This window comes from Theropithecus gelada, chromosome 11 (assembly GCF_003255815.1).
Source record: "Theropithecus gelada isolate Dixy chromosome 11, Tgel_1.0, whole genome shotgun sequence".
NCBI lineage: Eukaryota > Metazoa > Chordata > Mammalia > Primates > Cercopithecidae > Theropithecus > Theropithecus gelada.
Window position 1 is genome coordinate 54406532 of NC_037679.1, and position 15531 is coordinate 54422062.

General features: G+C 42.2%; 1 protein-coding gene across 1 annotated transcript in view; it reads right to left on the reverse strand.

The window, feature by feature from the left end:
• The window catches only part of FGD6 (FYVE, RhoGEF and PH domain containing 6), a 136335-nt gene that overhangs the window by 49601 nt on the left and 71203 nt on the right, over positions 1–15531 (reverse strand). Inside the window, exons 7-8 of the mRNA XM_025402846.1 lie at positions 11881–12037; positions 9111–9198 (exon numbers count right to left, since the gene is read on the reverse strand). Coding sequence (XP_025258631.1) covers positions 9111–9198; positions 11881–12037 — 245 coding nt within the window. The remainder of the gene's footprint in view (positions 1–9110; positions 9199–11880; positions 12038–15531) is intronic.

The following is a 15531-nucleotide window of genomic DNA, read 5'->3' on the forward strand; positions in this document are numbered from 1 at the left end:
AGGAGTCGGAAGTTGTGGTGAGCTGAGATCACACCACTGCACTCCGGCCGGGATGACAGAGTGAGACTTGGTCTCAAAAAAAAAAAAAAAGAAAAAAAAAAAAGAATTGCAACAGAACAAGAGCAGAGCAAATTACAACATGATTTCTGAATTCTGAATAGTATTATCTTCCTAATTTACATGGATGGAACTGCCTTATATCAGAGACCTTTGGGTTCGTCAGAAACCAGATAACTAGATTCCTTGGCTGGAGTCCAGGACAGCCCTACTTTTTTTTTTTAAATCAAGTTCTGCCTTAGAGAAAGTGTTAAAATAACTTTGATACATACAATTAACCCTAGATTTTAAAATAAATACTTGCTAAACAGAAGTTTTCCGTAAGGGTTTTTAAAAAAGAGTCATCTATTAGCGGCCAGACAGGGTGGCTCACGTCTGTAATCCCAGCACTTTGGGAGGCCAAGGCGGGTGGATCACGAGGTCAGGAGTTCAAGACTAGCCTGGCCAATATGGTGAAACCCTGTCTCTACTAAAAATACAAAAATTAGCCAGGCATGGGGGCACGTGCCTGTAATCCCAGCTACTCAGGAGGCTGAGGCAGAAGAATCGCTTGACCCCAGGAGGCGGAGGTGGCAGTGAGCTAAGATCGTGCCACTGCACTACAGCCTGGGTGACAGAGTAAGACTCCATCTCAAAAAAAAAAAAGTCATCTATTAATTTAATTATGATCTTTTTTATGTGTGCTTGTTAGCCTGTACATAGCTCAAATTTATAGCTTTGGAACACTATAACAGATGTTTTAAATATCTCATTTTCTACCAACATGAGAAATCCTAGATTTCTAAAACCTAGAGGCAGTTAACATCATCCTAGACTAAAGGCAAAGACAACAAGAAAAAGTAATATAGTATGTTGTTAAAGTAACCTTTTATATAACATAAATATTTTGAACAAGATCAAAGAAACCACCTGATCCACATTTAATCAAAGTTCAAAGAACTGTTTTTCTTCTAAATACATAAGTGGAAAAGACTTTTCAGAGGAATTTTAAAATTCCTCAATCTTATATTTTCTCTGTCAGCATCCTTACTGACTCAACACCAATGTAATAACCTTCCACAAATGAAAGGCTTTTTACTGAAAAAAAAAAAAAAAAAAATTATACAACATATAGCACAGGTAGAGGGAGAAAGACTAAAAGGATATGTGATATCCATCTCTGGATGGTAGAAGATGCAAAGAGACTTTATTTTTTTCATAATCCTTAAATATTTTTATATGTACAAAAGATCACTTCAAAGACAAAAAGTGACCCTTACAAAAATAATACATCACCAGAATATACTTTCTCAAACTGAATGAGTATCTTTTGTGACTGCTACTTGCACTAAAGTCTGCCTCTGACTTTATTTTTTTGAGATAGGGTGTCCTGCTCTATTGCCCAGGGTGAAGTACAGCAGGCATGATCATAGCTCACTGCAGCCTCCAACTCTTGGGCTCAAGTGATCATCCTGCCTCAGCTTCCTCAGTAGCTGGGATGACCATGGTGCCACCATACCCAGCTAATTTTAAAATTTTTCTTTTGTAGAGACAGGGTCTCACTATGTTGACCAGGCAGGTTTTAAACTCCTGGGCTCAAGAGATCCTCCCAACTCAGTGCTGGGATTACAGGCATGAGCCACCATGCCCCGCCCTGCCTCTGCCTTCAAGGGGTTTACAATCTGGTGGAGAAGATAAGGCACAGAGCCATGGTATAATTAAACAACTAAAAGATTCAGTCACAAGACAAAGGGCAAGATCAATACAATTTTTAGGAATTGCAAAGGAGAAAGCTCAGTGGGGGCCTGAGTGACTGGGCATGACCTCAAAGAGGAAGACTGTAAGCCCCATCAGGGTAGCGGCTACCACTGTGTTGTCTGCCAGTGTATATGGGTGTCTAGCACAGGACCAACATATATAAATATTTGTTGGTGGAGTGATTAATGGAGGAGAGATTCTGGTTTTGAAGGACAGCTTTCAGGAGACAGCGAGAAACCTACTATAGCTAGACCAAAGGAAAAGAAGGTTCAAGTAATTCTGGGTTATAAATTGTGGTCTTTATACCAGGAATAAGAGGGTTTTCAACTTTTCTAATAAACAGAATGAAAGTGTATCCTTGGAAGATAAATTAGGCAGTAACTGTACTAGGCTACATGGAGGTGTGGTAAGAGGTAGCATGACCACCAGCAAAATATTGCTATAAAATGGCATGAGTTTAGAAGGGCCTGTCCTGGAGCATAACAAAGAAATAGAAGGAGCAGAAACTAGAGGTGGAGGAAAATTTGCTGGCAGATTCTACAGGGAGGAAAGAGAAAAGGGGAGGATTTCAGTCCTTTCCATAATTTTGTGACTGGATGACTGAAAGAATGCTTTTAAACATTTATTAATCCATCCGTCCATCCATCCATCCACCCACCCATCCATCCATCCATCCATCCAGCACTCATTGCTGCTACTGTATGGAGATTCTCGACCTTATAAAAAAGAGCAACTCTCCCTTTCCCTAACTACACCTTTCAGTTGACTGAGTCCCTGATGTGTTCCAGGATCTATGCCTGACACTGGGATAGGATAATAAAGATGGTCTCTACCCTGAAGAGATGAGAAAGATAAGCAATGGTGTAAGTTAAGGCTGCTCTGATAGCAGTGTCTATTTTCTTCCCCTTCTTCCCAGCTTCAAATAGGATCCAGCCTGATAAACCGGCCTTGAGCAGCCAATACAAAAGTAAAATTTCCAAGTTTTTTTTTTTTTTTTTTTCTGAGACAGAATCTTGCTCTGTCACCCAGGCTGGAGTGCAGTGGTGCAATCTCAGCTCACTGCAACCTCCACCTCCCGGGTTCAAGTGATTCTCCTGCCTTAGTCTCCTGAGTGGCTGGGATTACAGGCGCATGCTACCACGCCCAGCTACTTTTTGTATTTTTAGTAGAGAAAGCGTTTCACCATGTTGGCCAGATTGGTCTCCAACTTCTAAGCTCAAGCAATCTGCCCACCTCAGCTTCCCAAAGTGCTGGGATTACAGGCATGAGCCACCGTCCCCAGCCAAAACATACAAATATTTAGGCTTAAATTACATAAATCAATGATTTTGTTATACAACTATATGCATTCTTTTAGATCTGGATTTGAATTGATCTTAAAAAAATACTAACAAGAATGTAGGTATAAGTTTTTTACTACAATGCAGGAAGAGATTGCCTAAATAGAATACCCTATAGAAATCTAAAGTAAGTACAGGAAAGAAAAAGCTGCAAGACAATAACATGGTTATTTGAACAGCAGTGATAGACTGCTCTATCTGGGAATTTCCACTGATCTTTTCTAAAAGGATTCCAGAAGAAACCATCTTATCTTATCATCTATGCATTATCTCAGTGGGAGGCACAAACCTACTTAACATTGAATCAGGAGTACTGACTCCTTCCCCTTCTCAGCCTGAAACTTAAAGTTGCCAGGAGTTGCCTCAAATGAATGAAGTACCACTCCTGTCTGCTCTTGTATATACTGTGCATTTGGAATCAATCCAAACTCCAAAATGGAAATAAAAGTACTTACCTCACAAGGTTGTTGGAGGATTAAATCATTCGAGCTTTATTATCCAAAGTAATTAACATGTTTGAAAGATGCAAATTTAAGACTTAAAATCCAACTTAAAAAAATCTCAGGCTGGGCCCAGTGGCTCAGGCCTGTGATGCCAGCACTTTGCGAGGCTAAGGTGGGATGATCACTTGACCCCAGGAGTTGGAGACCAGCCTGGACAACATGGGGAAACCCTGTTTCTACATGAAATTTATTAAAAAAAAAAAATCTCAGGGCCCAGACAGCAGTACTTTCATAGCAACAGTAGACATATCTTGCAAAGTAGACAGTAATCAGAACATTACAAAAATCAGTATTAGAAAAATCAGAAAATTTTAAGTAAAAATAAAAAGCATCAGTTAACAGGATAGATCACTTAAATACAAAAATAAAAAAGCCAATCTTTAGTATTGACCTGCAAGGTTATAGGAATATCCTTAGGATTTTAGGAATATAGGTGCTTCAATTAAGCTGTGTAGGCTTGGGAGGACATTTCACCTTTCTGCTTGTGCCTTTCTTTTTAGGAGAAGATATCATCTCTAATACACCTTAGATCTCCAAAATGTTGTCTCAATGTCGTTCTCTGAACTAAGAACATTTTGGCTAATGAGTTTTTTTTTTTTTTTTTTTGAGATGGAGTTTCGCTCTTGTTGGCTGGAGTGCAATGGCATGATATTGGCTCACCACAACCTCTGCCTCTTGGGTTCAAGCAATTCTCTTGCCTCAGCCTCCAGAGTAGCTGGGATTACAGGCATGTGCCACCATGCCTGGCTAATTTTTGCATTTTTAGTAGAGACAGGGTTTCTCCATGTTGGTCAGGCTGGTCTCGAACTCCTGACCTCGGGTGATCGGCCCGCCTCAGCCTCCCAAAGTGCTGGGATTCCAGGCGTGAGACACCACACCTGGCAAGATGTTTTAAACCTAGCTTAAAACCAGTCTAAATTATTTCCTGAACAGCTTCAACATATCCCAAACTGACTCAGATATTTTGGAGGCCACTAAATCATAGACATAAGACACGCTCCCTGAGCTCAAGGTTGGAGAACAGAAGCAATCAGAGATGGCTACAAAGTGAATGGACTTCTGACCTGATTTCAGGTCAGGCTTGGAGGAAGGAAAGAATTTTAATCAATGGAAAAAAAGGCATAGGATGAAGAATACAAAGTCTGTGTTCTTTCTTTAATTTTAGTCTTGATTTTGTGGCCTTGACCAGGCCATTCATCACTTTCCCCCCCTCCCAAATCCACCAGTATTGAGGGCCTACTATATATAAGGTATTGTGCATCAATTAACAAATGGAAAAGCCAAGATGGGCAGATCATCTGTGGTCAGAAGTTTGAGACCAGGCTGGCCAACATGGCAAAACCATGTCTCTACTAAAAATACAAAAATTAGCCAGGTGTGGTGGCAGGTGCCTGTAATCCCAGCTACTTGGGAGGCTGAGGAAGGAGGATCACTTGAACCTGGGAGGCAGAGGCTGCAGTGAGCTGAAATTGCACCACTGCACTACAGCCTGGGCAACACAGCAAGATTTTGTCTCCAAAAAAAAAAAAATAATAATTAATTAAAAAATAAATAAATAATGGAAAAGATTTTCCAATCTAAGATTAAATAAGAGGTAGCTCTAACTAAAAATAACTCCAAGCTCACATGATGTTGGTATTATAGAACAAAATTATTCCTTTTTTTTTAAAGAGATGGAATTCTCACTGTCACCTAGGTTGAAGTACAGTAGCATGACCACAGCTCACTGCAGCCTCGAACTCCTGGGCTCAAGCAATCCTCCCTGTTCAGCCTCCTGAGCTGCTGGGTTACAGGCATAGGCCACTGAACCTGTTAAAACCTATTTTAGTGGCCGGGCGCGGTGGCTCAAGCCTGTAATCCCAGCACTTTGGGAGGCCGAGACGGGTGGATCACGAGGTCAGGAGATTGAGACCATCCTGGTTAACCCGGTGAAACCCGTCTCTACTAAAAAACACAAAAAACTTGCCGGGCGAGGTGGTGGGTGCCTGTAGTCCCAGCTACTCGGGAGGCTGAGGCAGGAGAATGGCGTAAACCCAGGAGGCGGAGCTTGCAGTGAGCTGAGATCTGGCCACTGCACTCCAGCCTGGGCGACAGAGCGAGACTCCGTCTCAAAAAAAAAAAACAAAACCTATTTTAGTGAACAGACTTTTAAAAAACCTGCCTTTGTCATTTCACCCTTTCTCAATCAAAAACAAACTAAGCATGAAACCTAAATTTGACACATGTAGACTTTTCCCTCCTTAGAACAGTCATAGTGTGTGAAATAAAATAAATAATATGGCTGGGCGCTATGGCTCATGCTTGTTAATCCCAGCACTTTGGGAGGCCAAGGCAGGTGGATTACAAGGTTGAGAGATCAAGACCATCCTGGCCAACATGTTGAAACCCTGTCTCTACTAAAAATACAAAAAATTAGCTGGGCATGGTGGCACACACCTGTAGTCCCAGCTACTTGGGAGGCTAAGGCAGGAGAATCTCTTGAACCCAGGAAGCGGAGGTTGCAGTGAGCTGAGATTGGGCCACTGCACTCCAGCCTGGCAACAGAGCAAGACTCTGTCTCAAAAAATAAATAAATAGGCCGGGCGCAGTGGCTCAAGCCTGTAATCCCAGCACTTTGGGAGGCCGAGACGGGCGGATCACGAGGTCAGGAGATCGAGACCATCCTGGCGAACACGGTGAAACCCCGTCTCTACTAAAAAGTACAAAAAAACTAGCCGGGCGAGGTGGCGGGCGCCTGTAGTCCCAGCTGCTCGGGAGGCTAAGGCAGGAGAATGGCGTAAACCTGGGAGGTGGAGCTTGTAGTGAGCTGAGATCCGGCCACTGCACTCCAGCCTGGGCGACAGAGCGAGACTCCGTCTCAAAAAAAAAAAAAAAAAAAAAAATTAAAAAAAAAAAAAATAAATAAATAAATAAAATGTAAAAATTAATCTGTGCATTAAATTTTCAGATTCTTGCTCCATTCCCCTCCCATTTGAAACCATACTGTCTTTTGCCACTGAAAACAGTACTTCATTTGACAGCTGTGGAAAGAGCCTACACCATTCAATAGCTGGTTTATGACAGCACTGAATTTATCTAGCAAAAACACAACATGTGTATCAGTACTTCCCTTTGTCCTGTGTATTCTAAATCTCTGCCAAAAGCAGAAGAAAGTACAGAGGGACAGGATATCCTTAAATTATTCAGTTGGCTTTATGTCATTCCAAAGAGAAATCTAGTGCCTGATTCATAGTTAGAAGTTTAAATTAAGGGCCAGTTGTGGTGGCTCATGCCTATAATCTCCGCACTTTGGGAGGCTGAGGTGGGCAGATCACTTGAGGTCAGGAGTTCAAGACCAGCCTGGCCAACATGGTGAAACCCCATTTCTACTAAAAATACAAAAATTAGCCAGGCATAGTGGCACATGTCTATAATCCCAGCTACTCTGGAGGCTGAGGCAGGAGACTCGCTTGAACCTGGGAGATGGAGGCTGCAGCGAGCTGAGATGGCACCACTGCACTCCAGCCTGTCCTGGGGCTAAAAGGTAGGTCTTCCTCTTGAGCAGTCTGTCACTAGGCAAGCTTTGAAGTGCTGAAACCTTTGCCTAAAGAGAAATGAGGAAATCCTGGTTTTTCAGGATTCGCCTATTACCTCCAATATAGCTCTTGGCTTAAGAGAGCAAAGTAAAGAAGAAAACCAAACACACCATTTATTAAGGAGAGTAACAGAAACCAAGTACCTCCAAATTTACTTATAGAAAATTACAACACATTGACTTTACGGTCGTGGCCACAGTTTTGATGTTCTTGTCTGTCTTGATACAATTTTAAGGCATATTATATACGCATATTAAGTCACTGTACATCCAGTACAGTTCAGCAAATATTCCAGAGAACCTAGTAGTAGGTGTTGGGTAACTATGTTTAGTACTGAGACTACACTTGTCTTTTTGTGATACTAAACCACGTAATCTCAATAAACCTGCTATGTCATCTGTGAAGATTAAACTGGTATTTGCAAGGCTATGGTAAGGATTTAAAGAGCCAGTGAATACAAAGGCCTGATTACAGCATGTTCCTTCACTCAAACATAGTGTTTTTGCTTTTTTCTTTCCTTCTTTTTTCCTTACTAAACAGACATAGTTCTATAATCTTGAAGCTTACAGTCTAGTAGAAGATAGACTATTATCATGATAAGGAAATAACCATCAGGATAAGAATACTATTACTAATAATAGTAGAAGCTAATACTTAGTAGAACCTTTTTTTTTTTTTTTTGAGACAGAGCCTCGTTCTTTCACCCAGGCTGGAGTGCAGTGGTGCGATCTCGGCTCACTGCAACCTCTGCCTCCCGGGTTCAAGCGAGTCTGCCTCAGCCTCCCGAGTAGCTGGGATTACAGGTGCCCTCTACCACCGGCTAATTTTTGTATTTTTAGTAGAGATGGGGTTTCACATCTTGGCCGTGCTGGTCTCGAATGCCTGACCTCGTGATCCGCCCACCTCGGCCTCCCAAAGTGCTGGGATTACAGGCGTGAGCCACCCCGCCCAGCCGAGAACTTGTTATAATTAAAGCATTATTCCTGTTTTTTTAAGACAGCAGTCTCACTATGTTGCCCAGGATAGTCTCAAACTCCTGGGCTCAAAGATCCTCCCACCTCAGCCTCTCCAGTAGCTGGGACTACAGGCGTGTCCACTGCACCAGCTATAGTACTATTCTAAGCACTGTCCACATTTAGCTCATTAATCAAACCTTATAACGACCTTCTGAGGCAAGTAACTAGGGCTATGATAGTGCTATATAAATATGTGGGAGTGACCCTCTAAACTCCATTCTTGAGTAATTGGGGAAAGTACCTTCTTTTTTTTTTGAGACAGAATCTTGCTCTGTCGCCCGCCCAGGCTGCAGTGCAATGGCACAATCTCAGCTCACTGCAACCTCCGCCTCTCGTTTTCAAGCGATTCTCCTGCCTTAGCCTCCTGAGTAGCTGGGATTACAGGCGTGTGCCTCCACACCCAGCTAATTTTTGAATTTTTATTAGAGACGGGGTTTCACCATGTTGGTCAGCCTGGTCTCGAACTCCAGACCTCGTGATCTGCCAGCCTCAGCCTCCCAAAGTGCTGGGATTACAGGCATGAGCCACTGCACCTGGCAAAAGTACCTTCTTGGAATTAATATTAGACAGGTAAAATGATGCAGAGGTATGGGCTTGGGATGGTCAAAGATGTTCTGAATAAAAAATAGCTACATATATGAATGCCCTGGAGTGAAAATGCACACATGGATGGATGATCAAAGAACCAAAAGCTGTTCAGTTTGGGCAACTGTATGTGTGAGGTACATAAGCAATCTACAAATCCACATATTAGGCAACATGGTGACTGGTGTGATATACAAAGAGAGGCACTCTTAGGAAAGGCAGAGTTTCATAAAGGCAAGAAGAGTTGGATGATGGATAAAGTAACTGGGTGGTTGGCAAAATGCTGGAGAAGCCCACCTGTCAGCAACAGTCTGTACTGGGGGATCCTCTGAACCGGCTTCAGCAGATAGTGCTTGAGGGCCAGATTAGCACAGCGAGGGCTCATCTGAAAGGAGAAGGCATCCAAAATAAACACAGTGTTTTTTAAGAAGCAAGGGACCCGGATTCAAGTGCTCAGGAAACCAAACTTTAAACATCAAGCAACTCTGGAAGGAGATTAGGAGAGAGGCTCTCTTTTATTTTAAGGTACAGCTGTTACACATACTGAGAGTGAACCCCAGCCAGATTGACCACCAACCTCCACCCTTTCCTGTAGGCAGTCCCTGAAATCACTTGCTCCTGGGAAAAACTTGTTAACAACCCTCACAAAGAGCGTGGTAGCCACAGTACGGGTCCTAGGCTAGTTAGAGCCCACCCTACCTAGCAGCTCCCACTTGTATTGATAAATACAAACAAATCCCAATGGACCAAAGAAATGCATGGCCCCCCCAAAATACGGCAGCAGAAATACAACTGCCAGGAATTGGATTCAAATAACAATCAGAGCCTTGTGGTCAATATAGTCAAAATAATGGTGGTGGCAGGGAGAACTGTAGAAAGTGAAGATAACCTGAAAAGCGGCCTTGCTAAGTTTCCCTTCTTTAAGAAGTCTGAAGAATGTAAAAGTCTTTTGCAGATGAATGGCCTTATAAAAAGATAGCCCCCAAATCACAGCGTTTATAGGAACATTGATTGTGGAACTACATTTTGGCTTGAATACAAAGACATTTGGTTATCCCTTGAAACCTCTCTTTCTTAGTATGTACAACAGACATCTATCTCGGCCCATTCCTGAGCCTCACCCTCATTCTCCAACCTAAGAGTTTACTGTAAGGTGGCATCAAAAAGGCCAAGTGAAAATGTCCCTGCATCCTAAGAACTACAAAAAAATGTCATGCTTCTAACATAGTGCAAGTTGGTGGATAAGTTTTGTCAGATTTCCTCAGACTTTTATCATTTTCTAAATATGTACCACTACTATCTGGTACACAGAGTGATTACAAAATTATAATAACGCATGTTAAGAAAGTGTCTTTCATTCAAGCATCATTAACCCAGATGGCTAATTCTCCCGGCCTTATGGTTCCCTGTTTTCTTTTGTTAACAAGGTAACACAACAACTCACTGGACTCTTACCAAAACCTGGGTCAATCATCACTTGCCACAATTACATCACACTTTGTTTTTTGATAGCACAAAGACAACAGAGGAGAGGAAAAGAAGAAAAAATTACAGATGACTTTAAAGTTTAATTATTTGTCTACTGCACAAATCAGAAATCAGCAATACCATAATATTTTAAAAACTTTTCATTTCAGCCAGGTGAGGTGGTTTTGTAGTCCCAGCACTTTGGGAGGCCAAGGTGGGTGGATCACGAGATCAAGAGTTTGAGACCAGCCTGGCCAACACAGTGAAACCTGTCTCTACTAAATATACAAAAATTAGCTGGGCACGGTGGCACACGCCTGAAATCCCAGTTACTTGGGAGGCTGAGGTAGGAAAATCACTTGAACCTGGGAGGCAGAGGTTGCAGTGAGCCAAGATCACGCCACTGCACTCCAGCCTGGGTGACAGAGGTAGACTCCATCCCAAAACAAAAACAAAAACAAACAAACAAAAACTCTTTTTATTTCTAGTTTTGTGTGACTGGAATTCACCGATCTTTTAAGCTTCAAAACAAGTAAGTATCAAAATACAGTACTCAAATTTTACTCCAAATTGGTGGAGGGAACTTGTGATTTTATCTCTAATTAAATCAGTGTTCCACACTCACAGCTCTGAGTCAAAAGTCAAAGCTTTGGCTGACACATACTCTAAACAGGTTATTACTTTCTCTTAACTTTGGCACCAAACCCATGTTATTTATTTATCTAAAGGGAAACATAAATTCTATTTCCCATCCATCACTGTAAGTTAGTTGTTAGGATAAAAGAGTAAGTTAAATTAAAAGTTAAGAAATGTTCCTTAATCAAGTCCATTGAGTCAGAAAGTAGAATGGTGGTTGCCAAGGGCTGGGAGGGCAGAGAGAACGGAGAGTTAATGTTTAATGCCTATAGAGTTTTCAGTTTTGCAAGATGAAGAGTTCTGGAGATCTGGTTGCACAAGAATGTCAAAGTACTTGACGTTACTGAACTATATATTGAAAATTGTTAAAATGGTAAGTTTGTGTTATATGTATTTTACCACAGTTAAAAAAGTCCCATCAAAATATTCTTTCTGGCTAGGCACTGTGGCTCATGCCTGTAATCCCAACACACTTTGGGAGGCTGAGGAGGGTGGATCACCTGAGGTCAGGAATTTGAGACCAGCCTGGCCAATGTGGTGAAACCCCATCTCTACTAAAAATACAAAAAATTAGCCAGGTGTGGTGGCACGTGCTTGCAATCCCAGCTACTCGGGAAGCTGAGGCAGGAGAATCGCTTGAACCCAGGAGATGGAGGTTGCAGTGAGCTGTTGTATGCGCCATTGTACTCCAGCTTGGGCAACAGAGCAAGACTCTGTCTCAAAAAAAAAAAAAAAAAATTATTTCCAAGTCAAAATATTCCCATGTTCAATAACAGATTTTCAAAATTAAGCCACGTACATTGCTTGAGTTCCCACCATTTAAATTGTTCAATTCCATCTTTGATTTTGAAGGGATTACTTTTTAACGTTTTTTTGTTTGCAAGCTTGTTTTCATGACTGCAACTTATTATTAAAGTTTCAACAACAAAAAGAGAAGTGTTCAACATTAGATGGTAGCAAATACCTCAAATTCTCTAACAACAGCAGCAAAACCTGAATTTTTCTTGCACTGTTCGTCCAGCAAGGCTATATTCTTATCAAATTCTTTGATGTATGTGGAATACATTTTTAGATATGGTCCCTTTTTTACAAAGATATCAGCAATTCTTTGTTGTTCAGTCCTATGGACAGAGAACAGATACACAAAAAATATAAAGAGAGTGATTAACATATCTAATGATAAGCAGAGTCCACATCTAAGCCATCAACTTATCTTTTTTTCCTTTCTTGGAAAACATACCTCAAAATGCCTACTTTTCACCATTTCCACTGCCACCATCACATCTTGCCTGGACTCTCACTGGTTTCCCTGCTTCCATTCTTGCCCTCTCCAAACCATTCTTCAGCACAAGAGAGAGTCTTAAAAAAATGTTTGTCAGGGCTGGGCGCAGTGGCTCACACCTGTAATCCCAGCACACTGGGAGCCAAGGCAGGCAGATCACCTGAGGTCAGGAGTTCGAGACCAGCCTGACCAACATGGAGAAACCCAGTCTCTACTAAAAATACAAAATTAGCTGGGCATGGTGGTGCGTGTCGGTAATCCCAGGTATCTGGGAGCTGAGGCAGGAGAATCGTTTGAACCCAGGAGGGGGAGGTTGAAGTGAGCCGAGATAGCGCCACTGCACTCCAGCCTGGGCAACAGAGTGAGATTCTGTCTCAAAAATAAATAAATAAATAAATAACTCCTTGGTTGGGCGCAGTGGCTCATGCTTGTAATCCCAGCACTTTGGGAGGCTGAGATAGTCAGATCACTTGCGATCAGGAGTTTTAGACCAGCCTGGCCAACATGGTGAAACCGTGTCTCTACTAAAAATATAAAAATTAGCTGGGCGTGGTGGCAGGCGCCTGTAATCCTAGGTACTCGGGAGGCTGAGGCAGGAGAATCGCTTGAATCTGGTAGATGGAGGTTGCACTGAGCTGAGACTGCACCACTGCACTCCAGCCTGGGAGACAGAGTGAGACTCTGCCTCAAAAAAAAAAAAAAAGAAAAGAAAAAGAAGAAAAACTCCTTACCTGGCACACAAAGGCCTGCCCTTTCTGACCCGTCACACTTCTCTTCCTCTTCCCCATTTATCTCCCACCACACTGGCCTTATCTTCTTTGGAGACATGGAATTAATTGCCACTATGCAGACTTCCACTAATGGTTCCACATGCCTGGAAATATAGAACCCTGGCTGGCTCCTCCTTTTCTTTCAGATGTCACTGTAATGAATACACTACCTTCACAGAGGGCTTTCCTTGACCACCCAAGCTCCATTCGCTACCACAGCATCCTGTTTCAGGTCTCTGCAACTCAGAAACTGCTTCTTGTCTATTTATCTGGTCCTTCCCCTATTAAATGTCTGCTCCATGAAAGCAGGATGTCTGTTTTGTGCACTGTGATATCCTCTGCATACTGAGAGCACAGACTAGCACATAGTAGATATGCAAACCTTCTTGAATGTGAAAATAAAATATTTCATCAATTGTTGTTAAAAGTCAATGGAAAAACGTTATTTCAGAAAGTCAACTAACACCAAAGAATATGTATTGACTTGAACCCTAAGAGAAAAATATTTTAATAAATAGAAAATGAGGCTGGGTGCAGTGGCTCATGCCTGTAACCCTAGCACTTTGGGAGGCTGAGGCAAGGGGATCACTTGAGCCCAGGAGCACAAGATCAGCCAGAGAAACACAGAGCAACCTGTCTCTATAAAAAATCTAAAAAATTAGCCAGGCATGGTGGCACATGCCTGCAGTCCTAGCTACCTGGGTGGCTGAGGTAGAAGAATCACTTAAGCCCAACGAAGTCAAGGCTGCAGTGAGCTGTGGTCACACCACTGAACCCTGGCCTGGGCAAGAGAGTGAAACTCTGTCTCAAAAAAAAAAAAAAAAAAAAAAGATCGGAAGCAAATAAGCCCCATTTTTTGTGGGTTTTTTTTTTTTTTTTTTTTTTTTTTTTTTTTTTAAAACAAGAAAAAAAAAGATGTATTTTTTAGTAGAGACAAGGTTTCACCACGTTGGCCATGCTAGTCTCCAACTCCTGACCTCAGCTTATCTGCCTGCCTTGGCCTCCCAAAATGCTGGGATTAAAGGCGTGAGCCACAGCGCCTGGCAAATTATATTTTATTTCTATCATGACATTTTTTTTTTTAAAGCAGTCTCGCTCTGTCGCCCACAACGGAGTGCAGTGGCACAATCTTGGCTCACTGCAGCCTCCGCCTCCCAGTTCGGCCTCCCAAGTAGTTGGGATTACAGGCATCTGCCACCATGTCTGGCTAATTTTTATACGTTTAGTAGAGACGAGGTTTTGCCATATTGGCCAGGCTGGTCTCGAGCTCCTGGACCTCAAGTGATCCACCTGCCTCAGCTTCCCAAAGTGCTAGGATTACAGGCGTGAGCCACCACGCTCGGCCTATCATGACCTTTAAAGACTACATTTTAGTCAATCCTCAGTCCTTAATTGTGTGTTATTTTATACTTAGGCTACAGCTAAGTATAAATTGCTTATGTGCCATATTTACCCAACATATAGAGGCAAGATATTTCCAAAACAAGCAGAGGTACTTTTCTGGTTTATATATAAAGAAAGCTTAGAGAAATTTTGATCGTGAAAGTAGGTGACCCTATTGTCTTGTTCTAATCATGTTGTGCTCCCCATGGTCTTCAACAATAAATTCAATCCTCCTAGACCAATCTTTCTACATTATTTCCACAGAAGTCACCAAAGCCTCTGCATACTTATTTTCTTTAGCCTAGTGGAAGTGGCTCCCAATACTAACCTTTTGGTATTCTTTTCCTATTCTGAAATCTACAGCTTCTACAAGGATGTCATACATATATAAATTTGCCTTTCTTTGGGAGGCCAAGGCGGATCACCTGAGGTCAGGAGTTAGAGACCAGCCTGACCAATATGATAAAACCCCGTCTCTACTAAAAATACAAAACTTAGCCGGGCATGGTGGCATGCGCCTGTAATCCCAGCTACTCAGGAGGCTGAGACAGAAGAATCATTTCAACCCAGGAGGCAGAGGTTGCAGTGAGCTGAGATCGCGCCATTGCACTCCAGCCTGGGTAACAAGAGTGAAACTCCATCTCAAAAGAAAAAAAATTGCCTTTCCAAAACAGCCATCCTATTATTTCAGTGAATGGCCTCTTTTTCAAAACTGGAAAGGGAGTTTCACGACCTGCAGCTCCAGAAGGTAAATAAAACATTTAGAAACTATTCCAATGTGAATACAGCATCTATCCACACTTAATCTCAAAAACCTTGATTGCCCAAGTTCACCTACAGAAATATAAATTGGCTGCATGTTGCTTCTGAGGCAGTATTACCAAAGATTTGTTCAAAATAATAGTATTGAGCTTGGTGTGCCAAGGTTGTGAATTTTGGGCCACTGAAAATAATCAATCAATCAGGTACGGTGGCTCACATCTGTAATCCCAGCACTAGAGGCTGAGGCAGGCAGATCACCTGAGGTCAGGAGTTCAAGACCAGCCTGGCCAACATGGTGAAACCTCATCTCTACTAAAAATACAAAAAATTAGAAAGGCGTGGTGGCACACGCCTGTAATCCCAGCTACTCAGGAGGCTGAGGCAGGAAAAACACTGGAACCTGGGAGGCAGAGGTTGC